General features: G+C 37.4%; 1 protein-coding gene and 1 pseudogene across 1 annotated transcript; both read left to right on the top strand.

The window, feature by feature from the left end:
• Nucleotides 1-6,972: 6,972 nt before the first annotated feature.
• On the top strand, nt 6,973-7,905 carry LOC122117896 (annotated as a pseudogene).
• Nucleotides 7,906-13,020: 5,115 nt separating this feature from the next.
• On the top strand, nt 13,021-13,965 carry LOC122117743 (olfactory receptor 478-like). Its single transcript, XM_042691545.1, has one exon. The coding sequence runs from the start codon at nt 13,021-13,023 to the stop codon at nt 13,963-13,965; it is 945 nt and encodes a 314-aa protein (XP_042547479.1).
• The last annotated feature ends 792 nt before the right edge of the window (nt 13,966-14,757 follow it).

The following is a 14,757-nucleotide window of genomic DNA, read 5'->3' as shown; positions in this document are numbered from 1 at the left end:
GAGATTATTTAAAAATTAAATTAAAATGCATTGGTAGATTGCCACTTACTTGATCTTTTTATGAGAAAATAATTTTTAATTTAACAAATCAGGGTGTTTTTATTTTTAACCACAAATCCAAGTAAGTGAATACTGGACTCCATGCTTGGTTTTGGCCTGTTCTTCTTCTCCATTGGACACTTAAGGTTAAGTACTCTCCGCTTAGGCATTTGTGAGTGTTTACCTAGGCCAGGGATTCTGAGCAGTTAAGTGCCTTTTCCTTCCTAGCAATCTAAGGGCATCAGACTGTAAACCTTATGGAATCTTAAGTATGAAACAGTTCCTTCTGATTTTTTTTCATATCCTCACCTTCTCAAACTAGAAGTTTTTGGTTGCCACAACCGTTCATACTTCTTTGGGTCTCCTGGGCAGGCTGACCTATGGGTAGCAGAATGACCATTGCACAGAGCCTCTCCTGCTGAATGCATAGTTTCCACAGAGGTAAAGATCTAAAATTGGTGAAAGCAATTCTTTTATTTTTCAGTATCTTCTTGAACGAATGAAAATGCATCTTAACCAAACCCATGTTCCTACACTTACCTTTTAGAATTAGAATCATTGATGCTGAATTCCAAACAGGGTTTTTTTGTGTTATAAAATAGATGTTTTCCACTTAGTTTTATGGGCAATGAAGACCAAGTACTCAGCAATATGAGCCACTGGATGCATTTCCTCCTCCAGGAACATTATTACATACATGCAATGAAGAGGTAGATGACTGTGTTTATGTGCATTGGGGAAGAAAGAAGTGTCCAGTCAGACATGACAAACCCTCTTACAACTATTGCTGCTTGTCCTTTTGAGAAAAACGTTTTTGGGTTTGTTGTACAGAAATGACTTATGGAGCCAAGTGATTCATTAAAAGCTAGCTGGCCTTTCCCAAAGGGCCATCAAAATGCCATATTGACCTTCAGAATTGCTTTCTTTTTTTTAATGACAGTGAAGCACTGTTCTTGGTTTCCCAGAAGTAAATCTTACATTTAGAACAAATAACTTATCTGTTAATTAGAGTTAGTACAATGATGGCAGAATGCTTTCCAATTAAGAGCACGTCTCACTTCATCCACATACCTGGCCTTCCTCTATATGTCCTAAAGGTTAACACTAGGACTCTCATTTCTTTTTTATTTTATTTTTATTTTTTATTGTGAAAATACCATACAGAGGGGTTACAATTACATGGGCAAGATAACGAGTAAATTTCTTACCAAGCATTGTTGTCTCCTCCTTTGTTTCCCCTTCCCATCCCTTCCCATACCGCCCCCCATCATCCCCTTCTCACTCCTTCCCCACACACACACCAAAGTTGTAAAGTTCGTTTTTCCACATAACGACTTGTACATCTCATTGTTGCAATGGGTCCACCTGTATCCCTATTTAAATGATTTGTTTTTTCCATTCCCTTCCACAAATTATACTGACATCAAATACAGTGAAAGCAGGGGTTATACTGTGGAGGAGGGACATACAAAACAACAAAGAAATCATCTTATAAATATGTTAGAAACAATTGCAAAAAACATTTGAATACTTATCTTGTGGTTCATTTCCCTAACATCAACTTATCTGACCTTTTCTGCTTGACTCAGACATATACTAGTTATTGCAAATAAGGGAAACCATGGGACCTATGTTTCTTTGGGCCTGGCTTACTTCACTTAATATAATTTTTTCCAAGTCTTTCCATTTCCTAACAAATGGGGAAATGTCATTCTTTCTGATGGAGGCATAGAATTCCATTGCGTATATATACCACATTTTCTTGATCCATTCATTTATTGAGGGGCATCTGGGTTGGTTCCATATCTTAGCTATGGTAAATAATGCTGCAATAAACATAGTTGTGCTGGTAACTTTAGTGTGGTCTTGTTTGTGATCATTTGGGTAAATGCCAAAAAGAGGGATTGCTAGGTCATAAGGGAGCTCTATGTGGAGTCTTTTGAGGAAACTCCATACTGCTTTCCAAAGTGGTTAAACAAGTTTACACTCCCACCAACAATGCAGTAAGTAAGGTTCCCTTCTGTCCACATCTCCTCCAGCATCTGTTGTTATTAGAGTTCTTGATTATAGCCATTCTAACTGGGGTGAGGTGGTATCTCAGTGTTGTTTTGATTTGCATTTCTTTATGGCCAGGGAGTTTGAGCATTTCTTCATGTGTCTATTGGCCATCCTTCTTTCCTCTTCAGAGAAGTTTCTCTCTAAGTCTTTAGCCCGCTAATTAATTGGGCGATTGTTTCTTTGAGAATTTGTTGTTTGGGGATTTAATTTTTGAGTTCCAAGTATATTTTAGATATGAGGCCCTTGTCCGTTGTATGACTAGTGAAGATCTCCCAATCCGTAGGCTTTCTATTGATCTTGCTAGCTATGTCTTTGCCATGCAGAAGCTTTGCAATTTTATGCAATCCCATATGTCCAATTGACTTCTTGTGTTTCTGGGTTTTTATTAAGAAAATTCTGGCTTGTGCCAAGGAGCCCTAGAGTTTCTCCTATCCCTTTCTGTAATGTTTTCAGGATGTCTGCTTTGACTTTGAGTCTTTGATCCATTTGAAGTTGATTCTGGTGCAGGGTGATATATAAGGATCTAGCTTTAGTTTTCTACAGGATTTTAACCAATTTTGCCAGCACCCTTTACTGAAGAGGCTCTTTCTTTCATTCTATTTTTTTAACTCCCTTATTGAAGATGAGGTGGCTATAGTTCTGTGGTCTTCAGTTCTATTCCATTGGTCTTGAGGTCTCTTCTTGTGCCAGTATCAAGCTGTTTTGATTACTTTGGCTTTGTAGTAGAGTTTGAAATTTGGTATTGATATTTCTCCAGTGCTCTTCTTTCTGCTAAGGATTGTTTTTGCTATTCAGGGTCTTTTATTGTTCCATATGAGCTTTTGTGCTGTTTCTTCTATTTCATTGAAGAACAAGGTTAGGATATTGAAACGTATCATATTGAATTTGTAGATAGCCCTTGGCAGTATTACCATTTTCAGGATGTTAATCCTTCCTATCCAGGAGCATGGGAGGTTTTTCCACGTCCTTAGTTCTGCTTTAATTTCCTTTTTCAGGTTTTTAAAGTTTTTAGCACAGAGGCCCTTCACTTCTTTAGTTAACTCCTAAGTATTTTATTTTTTGTGGGGCTATTACAAAAGGAGTTGCTTTCCTGATTTCAGCTACACTTTTCTTGTTGTTGGCATACAGAAAAGCCATTGATTTTTGAGGGTTAATTTTATACCCTGCTTCTTTGCCAATGTTTCAAACCAGCTCAAGTACCTAAGGAGTGGAGTCCATGGGGTTCTTTAAATACAATATCATGTCTGCAAAGAGGGAAAGTTTTACTTTATCTTTGCCTATTTGGATCCCCTTTATGTTTGCATCTTATCTTATTGCTGTAACAAGGCATTCTAATACTAAATTGAAGAGAAGTGGAGAGAGTGGACATCCTTGTTTCATTCCTAAATTTAGAGGAAATGGCTTTAGCCTTTAGCCAATAAGTATAATGCTAGATGTAGGTTTATTATACACACCCTTTATTATATTGAGGAATGTTCCATGGATTCCTAGTTTTTCCAGAGCTTTCCTCATAAATTTGTGCTGGATATTGCCAAATGCTTTTTCTGCATCTATTGAGATAATCATGTGATTTTTATCCTTGCTCTTGTTGATGTGATAAATTATATTGTGATAAATTATATTAATTGATTAGGTATATTGAACCAGCTTTGCATCACTGAAATGAGTCCTGTTTGATCCAAGTGGATGATTTTTTGATGAGTTGTTGAAGTCAATTGGCCAAAATTTTGTTGAGAAGTTTTGCATTGTTGTTCATCAAAGAAATAGGTCTATAGTTTTCTTTCTTTGAAGAGTCCCTGCCTGGTTTTGGGATGAAGATTATGATGGCTTCATAGAAAGAGTTTGGTAGTGAACTTTCACTTTAAATTTCATTGAAGATTTGGAGGAGTATTGGTATGACTTCTGCTTTGAAGGACTGGTAGAATTCAGCCATAAATCCATCTGCTTCTGGGCTTTTCTTGGATGGGAGGTCTCTTATTGCTGCTTCTATTTTGATGCTTGATAGGGGTCTGGTAGCTGGTTTAACTTATCTTGGTTTAGTTTCAGCATGTTGATATTTGCTAGGAAATCATCTGTTTCTTCCAAATTCTCAAACTTCTTAGCATAAATGTTTGAGAATTATTCCCTCATATTGTTCTGAATCTTAGTTGTTTCTATGATGATGTTTCCATTCTCATCTCTGAGTTGGTTTATTTGGGTGTGTTCTCTTCTTTTTCTGGTAAGATTTGGTAAGGGTCTGTCAATTTTTTAAATTTTGTCTAAGAACCAGCTCTTTGTTTTGTTGATTCTTTCTATTTTTTTGGACTCTAATTCACTTAATCTGGATTGAATTTTAATTATTTCTTTCCATCTACTGGATTGGGGTTTAGCTTTTTGCTCTTTTTCAAGGAGTATTAGGTGCCTCATTAAATTGTTGGTTTCAGATCTCTCCAATTTATTGATGTAGGAACTCAGAGCTATAAACTTCCTTCTAAGTTCTGCCTTGTTTTGGCACAGAGGAGGTGGTGGTTTGTGTGCTCATTTTTGTTAAATATCATGAACATTTGAATTTTCTTTCTAATCTTTTCCATGAACAAATTAAAAAATTAGGCATAAAAAGGGGTTCTTTGATTTTTTTTGGAGGGGGGACCTTGTGTCTTCTCTGTGTCCATAACCAGTCTCTTGGTGGAGTCTCTGGCTTGCTTGTGGTGTTTTGTTTTCCTTGGCTTGCTTTGTTTCTTAAATCAGTTTGAGCAGGCAGAACGAAGCTCTGCCTTAGGACTTTATTACCCTCCTCTCAGGCTAGTTCAGTTGGTGGGCAATCTGCTTTTTGTATCACAAGAGTGAGATGGTGTTTTCTCTAGCTTGGAGTTGCTATGATGGAGCTAGGTTGTGGGTAGGGTTGAGGCCTGTCAACAATCTGTAGCTCTTCCCTATTGGGCTAGTTGCTGAGACACACAGCCCAGCCTGGAGCCATTCTCAGGATTTATGTTTATTGAGTTTCAATTATTTTTCTTTTACCCCTCCTGCAGCTGGGTCTGGTGCCTATGCTGTAGTGGGGTGGAGCAGCCTCTGGCTCTGTTTACCCAGGGAAGTAAGTCACTCTTCCATTGGCGGAGCTTCTTCTGCCTGGAAAGGGCAACTTTCCCCAGAGGTGGAGGTGAGCCCTGCAGTTCAGTTTCCTTTGACTTGTTGAATGCTCCTATTGTCTTTTTCCAAGGCCTGAGTTGCATGTTAGCTACTCTGGCCCAGTCTTAATATAAAAGATGGAGTTCTTCCCCGGTAGTGGGGCTACCTTCCCACTGTTGCTCCTTAAGGAGGAATGAAATGTCTTGGGGGTATTCACATCTTTCCCTTGGATTCTGGGCCATCCATTGTCAGCAACTGTCTGTGGTCAGCAGGATGAAGATTTCCGTTTCTTGTCAGTTCTTGCTGGCAGTGAGTAGAATTGGCTTTCACACTCCCTCTGGTGCTTTTGTCCCAGGCTATCTGTTGATATGGCAGCCAAGGCAGTAGCCACCACCGCCACCTCCACAGACAGCAGAAATTGCTTGAATCTGTCTCCTTAACCAAGTTGCCTGAAATTTTCCTCTCTGGCCAAACTGTGCTATGATGGCACACTTGGTGTGACTCTCTAGCCTTGGACTTTTCACTGGAACACTAAAACTGGTTTCTAAATGAGAACTTGTTTAGCCCCCCAACTTCTCTTCCACCTTCCTCCAGACTCTCTGAGAGAATAATTCTTAACTGGAAGTTATCTAAATCATATTTCACCCACAGTTCCCTATATAATGTTTAAATTGTTATTTTATTTTATACTTTTGGCTATAAAAATCAGGTGTACATCTTAAATAATTTTTAAATGTCTTCCTTCTAATATTCTTCAAAGTATGTAGAGGAGTGTCTGACATATAACCTTGTAAAGTACTGACTAAATGAACAGATATAGAGAAGAAGCAAAAGTATTCCAGTTTATCTTAGTACCTTAGTATCTTTGTGATGAAATATCAAAGTTAACTTAGAACAACTATTTAGCCATGAGATCATTGTTAGAGGGTATGCCAAATAATTATCAAATGAAAGTGATTAACACTTGAGGACTGACAGAGTCCTTGAAGATTATACTACATCCTTTGTTTAACCTTAAATAGGTCACTTAACATTTTCAAACTCAGTTTCCTCGTCTATACAATGGAGATAATATATGTAATTAAATATTATGGAAGTTAAGTAGAATAATATGCAAAACTTTAAATCCTGTGATAGTAAGCATTCAATAAATCTTAGCTGTTTCTTATATGACCTTTACATAAATTTAGCTAATACATTTCAAACATTTGTGCTACAATGATTATTCTTTCCTGTTATGGTTACCTGTCTTTTTTTGTTGTTGGTGGTGGTGGTCGTGGGGCCTGAACTCTGGGCCTGGGCACTGTCCCTCAGCTCTTCACCTCAAGGCTAGCGCTCTACCACTTGAGCCTCAGCCCCACTTCCAGCTTTTTCTGTTTATGTGATGCTGAGGAATCAAACCTAGGGCCTCATACATGCGAGGCAAACACCTTATCACTGAGCCACCTTCCCAGCCCCAACCTGTCTTACATTTAAAGATTAAGCTTTAAACATATGCAGGTATATTTCATATTATATATGCAAGAAAAAGGGAAACATTATTAGAAGAAAATATCCAATGTTTCCACAAGATTTGCCTTAAGTAGAAGCATCACACATAAATACATAAAGTCTAGAGTAGAAACGCAATTACTTCTCTAATTTTTGAATGATGTACTTGCTTAAAAGTCTTATGTATATATTAATGACAATAAATCCATCCTAATTGCAAATCCTTCATGCTATATTTTTAATCACAGGTTTCTTTAGTTATAGCTCCACTCTCTGATGGGTTGGAACCACACTGCAGTGACAGAGTTCATTCTGATGGGCTTAACACATGATCTAGTCCTTCGAGTCATTCTCTTCATCATCATCCTGTGCATCTACTTGGTGACTGTATCTGGGAATCTCTTCACAATCCTTCCTATCAGAGTCTCCACTCAGCTCCATCATCTCATGTATTTTTTCTCAGCCAGTTAGCTTTTGTTGACTTGGGCTACTCATCTTCTGTCACACTCAACATGTTGGTTAACTTTTTGGTAGAGAAAAATGCAAACTCCTATCTTGGATGTGCCATCCAGCGTGGTTCATTTGTTTTCTTTGGATCATCTGAATTCTTCCTTCTGGCTGCCATGGCCTAAGATTGTTTTGTGTCCATCTGTGACCCACTGCTGTGTTCAACCAAAATGTCCACGCAAGTGTGTGTCCAGTTACTCATAGTGGCTTATATTGATGTTTTTCTCAATTGTTGTTCTTTCGTTATTTGCTTCTATAATTTAGTCTTCTGTGGACCAAACAGAGTCAATGATTTTTATTCTATTTTTTTGCTCCTTTACTTAACTGTCTGGTTCTGACATCAGTGTCCCTGCTGTTGTTCCTTCATTTACTGCTGGTTTTGTCATTTTGTCCACAGTGGTTGTCATAGTTATCTCCTACATCTACCTCCTCATCATTGTCCTCAAGATGCGCTCCACGGAGGGCCACCACAAGGCCTTCTCCACCTGCACCTCCCACCTCACTGTGGTCTCTCTCTACTATGGGACCATTACCTTTATTTATGTATTGCCAAAATCTATGTACTCTACCGGCCAGAACAAGGTGATGTCTGTGTTCTACATGGTGGTGATTCCCATGTTGAATCCCCTCATCTACAGCCTCAGGAACAAGGATATGAAGGAGGCACAGAAAAGACAACTTGGTAGGAAAATATTTTCTTAGTATGCTACTTAACAATACTTTATATAGTGAAAAAATCTCATTCAAATGATAATAAAAGGTAATTATTTATGGCCAATATCTCCTAATGAAATTCTTAGTGGTGATCCTTTTAGTAAATGTAGAGGGTGGGGGAATTTTCAGATATTAACTAGTATGTCACAGATGAGTAATGAGTTTCTTTTAATAAACACAATTTAGAATTTAAAAATGGATGCTTCCATCAGAAAGAATGAACCCGCTCCATTGTTAGGAAATGGAAAGACTTGGGAAAAAATCATATTAAGTGAAATAAGCCAGAACAAAAGATATATAGATTCCATGGTTTCCCTCATTTACAATAATTAGTATACTTACAGGATAATTTTATCAGATATCTGAGGGTTCATTTTCCTAACATCACCTTATCTGACCTTTTCTGCTTGACTCATACATATACTAGATATTGCAAATAAGGGAAATCATGGGACCTATGTTTCTTTGGGCTTGGCTTACTACTTTCCAAAGTGGTTGAACAAGTTTACACTCCCACCAACAATGAAGTAAGGTTCCCTTCTGTCCACATCCCCTCCAGCATCTGTTGTTTAGAGTTCTTGATTTTTGCCATTCTAACTGGGGTGAGGTGGTATCTCAATGTTGTTTTGATTTGCATTTCTTTTATGGCTAGGGAGGTTGAGCATTTCTTCATGTGTCTATTGGCCATCAAATCCTCAAAGAAACAACTGCCAATAAATAAGTGGGCTAATGATTTAAAGAGAAACTTCTCTGAGTACATTTCTTATCAAGCATTGTAGCCTCCTCCTTTGTTTCCCCTTCCCATCCCTTCCCATCTCCCTCCCCTCCACTCCCTCCTTTCCCCCTACCTCAATCCCCCCTTTCTCCGCTTCCCCCTTTCTCCCTCCCCCCTCCCATCCCTGCCAAAGTTGTAAAGTTCGTTTTTCGACATAATGTCTTGTACATCTCATTGTTGCAGTGGGTCCACTTGTATCCGTATTTAAACAATTTTTGCTTCTTGAGGTCTTTGGTTCTGATGGCAGTGTCCTTGCAGTTGTTTGCTTATCATTAATGCCTCATCCTTATGGATATAGTATTTTTATCTCCATCTCCTATATCCATATTCTAGTTAGTTTGTGTTGTCTCTGTGTGCCTATACAATTCTTGTCTGTGTTTTTATTTCCAGACTGGCTTTATTCTCCAGAATGCCACCACTATTCTGGGCTGTGTATTCAATCTGCTTACCTGCTTGTACATACAGACTTACAACCCAACAAGTTCATAATGCACACCCATAAAATCTGTGTCTGTTTTCTGCTCATTCAATAGAAGAATGTATGTGTGTTGAACCCTTGTATCTACAGTGTCAGGACGAAGATATTAAGGAGACTCTGAAGAGACAGTTTAGTAGGACATCATCATCCTTTTCCTCATTCACTTTCAAGACAGTGTGTAATGAGCACCACAGCTGCATTTGTCCAGCCTTTGCCTCTCCATTTCTGTGCTCTCATCTTACCCTCCCAAAGACAAGTAAATGAACAAACAAGACAAAAAGAAAAGAAAAGAAAAACAACAGCAAAGGGAAACCTCTTGTTTCCCTTTCCTGGGGTTCATTTTGATAAATATTATTTTAGATGACCAGATGCACATAGACTCACTATTGAGCCTTCGTGTTTCTCTCCTCTAGTGTCCTCCTTTGGTATTTTTATTGTAAACAAACTTATTTAACCTCACATAACATCTCCCAGCATTACTGATACTGCTGGAAATGATAGAATTTCCTTCTATTCAAATCTGACTAGTGTGACCTGTGTCCTAGGTAGTATGCATGAATGTGCATGAGTGTCTGTGTATACGAGTGTGTGTTTCCTTTTAAGTCTTTCAAATTCCAGATGATGCTTTTAAAATGCATATCTTTGAGGGACTCACATGTTTTGTAATCATATTTTGTAAATTTTGTAATCAACTTTCCATTGGGCACTGATTATTGTTTTTACTTTCATGTTTATTTTTTTCTCTTCCTGGTGGGTTTCATCATCCCTGCAGTTCCATTACATTTAAGTACTTCCAAATTTACTGTTGATCATCTCTTCCCATCTGACCCTTCAAATGATCAGTTTCATCTTTCTACTCCTATGAATTAGGACACAGGGAATAGTTACTGAATCATTAGACAGAGAGAAGAAGAGAATACATGCAAAGAAGAACCATAGTGCTTAGCCTATTACGCTCTGAGTGAAAATTAGTCAGTTTTATCCCTGATCCACCCCAGTTATCATGGGAACACAAGAAATGTGGAATAGAAGTTTATAAAATTACAATTTGCAAACATTAGATTGAAACTTCAGGTGACAGGAAATCATCATCCCTTCATCTTCCATCAAATCATACAAGACATGAATCTGTGTATAACACATTGAGAAGAGCAAGTCTCATTTGGAAGTCATCCAAACCACTTTTCTCTCACAATTCTGTATATAATTTCCAAATTATTACTTTATATCTTAGGCTATAAAGGTCATATGGACATCTTAAACAATGGTCTAAAATTCAACTTTACATATCACTTCTGCCACATTCCTCAAAGTAGCTAGTTGAGTTGTCTCACATCTATTACTGTAAAGTACTGATAAAACAAACAGATGTTGAGAGGAAGACATTCTGGCATTCCATTTTGTATCTCTATGAAATATCAAAGTAAACAAAGAACAATTATTTAGCCATGAGATCAGTTAATAGTGTACTACAAATAATCATAATGACTGGAAAAGAAATTACACTTGAGGATTGACAGAATTTTTGTAGATTACTTTTGTTTATGTGAAATCAACTGCTTATTATTCACTTGAGAATGTGATAATGATCACTGCTATATTTGAATGCTCTTGTGAATCTCTACTCTTCTGATGCTTATCACCTAAGTCAAATAATAAAGGCAGAGGAACTATTATATAATGATGACTGTGTTTTTTTTTAACTATGACTGAATTCTTATTTCAACAGGTAAGATTGACTTCTGTAAGTAAAGCTGTTTTGCCAATTTTCCTCTTCCATCCAAGAAAAATCACACTGTGAAAATTTATCTAATTTATAAGCCTGAGTTGAGAATCAGAGGAGGTCCAATAAAGCTATCTACTAACAAAAAATTACATTTTAGTTGAGTTAATATTTAAGAAAATTCACAGAGGGGCTGGGAAGGTGGCTCAGTGTTAGAAGGCTTGCCTTGCATGCATGAGGCGCTGGGTTCGATTCCTCAGCACCACATAAGCATAAAAAAAGCCGGAAGTGGCATTGTGGCTCAAGTGATAGAGCGCTAGCCTTGAGCTGAAGAGCTGAGGGACAGCACCCAGGCCCAGAGTTCAGGCCCACGACCGGACCCCCCCCCCCCAAAAAAAAAGAAAAGAAAATTCACAGAAATAAATAGGCATAATTCACTTTTCCACAGTTCTTTATTCATCTACCCACATGACCAGAAACTCAGTCTTTATTACATAAATTTAGCATTCAGCCTCAATGCTAATATATTCACTAGTTTTCAAAGCCTTTTAGGGTTAAATCTCTGTAAATATCTTGTAGAAAGTTTCACTTTGACTCTTGGTTGAATTCTCTAGTACTACCGGAACAGACATTTGGTCAAAGTCAATACTATAAAACCAAAATGTTGGGCAATGAGTTTCAAACTAACCTGTGCTTGGATAAACCTGGGTATACTTCTGAACTTTCTATGCTGAAACTTTATTCCACATTGTACCATTGAAGATAAGATTACTTAATGCTATAACATTCCCATTAGAAAATACCATTGCATTCAGGAAATAGATTGTGTTTTTGAAAATAAACCTGAACGTTCCTGTTCTAAGTATTAGTCACAAGATGTGTTGCAGCACAATTAGGTTGGTATTTGAAATGATATAAGACAGCAAATAGAAATATTTTTTAACTTGATAAATTTACAAATAACTTCTTTTGTGACTTTAATATGTGTTCCTTTCTATAGCTTACTTTTCTACTAAGAAAATGCATTTCCCAGTGCTGGAAAGATAGCTCAGTGGTAGAGTGCTTGCCTTGCATGCGTGAGGCCCTGGGTTTGATTCCTCAGCACCACATAAGCAGAAAAAGCTGGAAGTGGCACTGTGGCTCAAGTGGTAGAGTGCTAGCCTTGAGCTGAAGAGCTGAGGGATAGCGCCCAGACCCAGAGTTCAGGCCCCACAACCAACAAAGGAAGAAAGAAAGAAAGAAAGAAAGAAAGAAAGAAAGAAAGAAAGAAAGAAAGAAAGAAAGAAAGAAAGAAAGAAAGAAAGAAAGAAAGAAAGAAAGAAAGAAAGAAAGAAAGAAAGAAAGAAAGAAAGAAAGAAAATGCCTTTCCCTTTTCAAAAACTGGTCTTAAAACAAGACCTTCTTTCGCTGATAGACTGTGTGAACTATATGACTAAGGAAGCACTACTTTTATAGATGAGCAGATAGAAAGCTCATCTTCATTTTAACTGCTACTTGATTTATCACAACTATTATTTTATTTATATTATTTCATTTATATTATGGTTGCTGTAGAAATGGGCTGAGTTCAATCTGCCTGAGGTTCATATGCTGCTTCTAGTACTTTCTATGAGAAGTTGCTTAACATTTGTTCATCTATAAAATGGAAATATAAAAGTACTTAAGAATGTTTTATGACAAATAAAAAGAAATATATATATATTTAAATACTGTAGGTGTTAATTTAGTAAGCAATTGATGAATGTAAATTTATATTCCAGTCATTACTACAATTTTTTTCATTTATACATTTAAGCCTCATTTGTTAACTAGATTAAACTTTTTTCATTTCAATAATTTTCATATTTTTTAACCTTTAGGATGAAAGCTCTGGATATATATTGTAGCACATACAGAAGGCCAAAGACACATTAGTTAAGCTAATTTCGGTGCTTCTGATTAAACTTTTTAAAAAGTACAGGCATGAAGTACAAATTCACAAACCCTGAAATTCTAGAGTAAAATGTAATTAATATATTTGCTTGAAATAAATGTATGCATGTGCTAATCAAAATGTAACTACGTATTTATGGGACATTCATATCATCTTTTCACCACAGCTGTGTCTGTCAGCAGCTCCTCAGTCTGATGGATTCCCTAGTGGATGTGAACCACACTGCAGTGACAGAGTTCATTCTATTGGGCTTAACACAAGATCCAGTCCTTCGAGTCATCCTCTTCATCATCATCCTGTGCATCTACCTGGTGACGGTATCTGGCAATCTCTGCACAATTCTCCTTATCAGACTTTCTTTTCTGGTCCACCATCCCATGTACTTTTTTCTCAGCCATTTAGCCTTTGTTGACATAGCTTTATCAACCACTGTCACACCCAATATGCTCGTTAACTTCCTAGTGGACAAAAATGCCTTTTCTTTCCATGCATGTGCCTTCCAGCTTGGCTCAGTTTCTGTCTTTGGGGCATTTGAGTGCTTCCTTCTGGCTGCCATGGCTTATGATCGCTTCATGGCCATCTGTAACCCCCTGCTGTATTCAACCAAAATGTCCTCCCAAGTCTGTGTCCAGTTAATCATGGTGGCTTATGCAGGTGGTTTTCTCTATGGTTGCACTTTTACTATTTGCTTCTATGTTTTGCTTTTCTGTGGACCCAATAGGGTCAATCATTTCTTCTGCGACTTTGCTCCTTTAGTTGAACTGTCCTGTTCTGATGTCAGTGTCCTCACAGGTGTTGCCTCAAGTTCCTCTGGCTCTTTGATTCTGTTCACAGTGGTGGTCATAGTCATCTCATATACGTACATCCTCACCACCATTCTGAAGATGCGCTCCACTGAGGGCCGCCACAAGGCCTTCTCCACCTGCACCTCCCATCTCAGTGCGGTCACTCTGTACTATGGGACCACTACATTTATTTATGTGTTGCCGAAGTCGCTGTACTCCACTGACCAGAACAAGGTGATATCTGTGTTCTACATGGTGGTGATCCCCATGTTGAACCCCCTCATCTACAGTCTCAGGAACAAGGATATTAAGGAGGCCCTGAAAAGACAGATTAGTAGGAAAATATTTTCTTGATATCTGTTAATTAGTACTTTATATAGTGATAATCTCCTATTCAAATGATAATAGAAGGGAATAATCTGTGGCCAATATATAATAATAAAATTCTGGTGCAGACTATTTAAGCAAATGCGGAGAATGAATTTTCAGATATTAACTGGAATGTCATGGGTTAATTGTGAGTTTACTTTAATAAACTTAATTTATAATTTAGAATAACATTTCTTTTATAAAAATATTTTCAAGTAATTTTGATCAAATTTTTAGTTTGAAGTACTTTGTGCTACAAATTAATGTTGCTGTTAATATAAATCATTGCAAGTTGGTGAGTTTTCTTCAGTAATTCATCCTGAAAGATGATTGATAACTATAATTACAATGGGCTATGCATTCTGGTAGTAAATGCCAAAATAGAATGCCCAAATATAAACCTTAGACTTGTATTGGTTAGAAATGACAGATTGAGTTGGGTTATCTCACTGCCCTGTTGGAAGATCCTTCTGTTGTCATCTGCAACCTACTGCCATTTTCAACCAAAATGTTCACAAGGGTCTGTGTTTAGTAGCTACTATTTTATATGCAAGGGTGTTCTTAGTAGTTGCTCTCTCTCCATGTGCTTCTGTACTTTATTCTTCTGTGGACTAAATGGAGGCACTGACTTTTTCTGTGATTTTCTTTTCTTTCTTTTTTTTTTATTGGGAAAATACTGTACAAGGGGTTACAATTACATGGGCAAGATAATGAGTACATTTCTTATCAAACACTGTCGACTCTTCCTTTTTTTCCCCTTCCCATACCTTCCTGTCC

The sequence above is a fragment of the Dipodomys spectabilis genome, unplaced genomic scaffold (assembly GCF_019054845.1).
Source record: "Dipodomys spectabilis isolate Male_0828 unplaced genomic scaffold, ASM1905484v1 ptg000145l, whole genome shotgun sequence".
Lineage (NCBI taxonomy): Eukaryota > Metazoa > Chordata > Mammalia > Rodentia > Heteromyidae > Dipodomys > Dipodomys spectabilis.
The sequence above is the reverse complement of the archived record's forward strand: the minus strand, read 5'-3'. Positions and strand labels throughout refer to the sequence as shown.

Excerpts from the sequence above, each read along its gene's own strand:
- LOC122117743 (XM_042691545.1), top strand. The coding sequence starts at position 13,021 with ATGGATTCCCTAGTGGATGTGAACCACACTGCAGTGACAGAGTTCATT.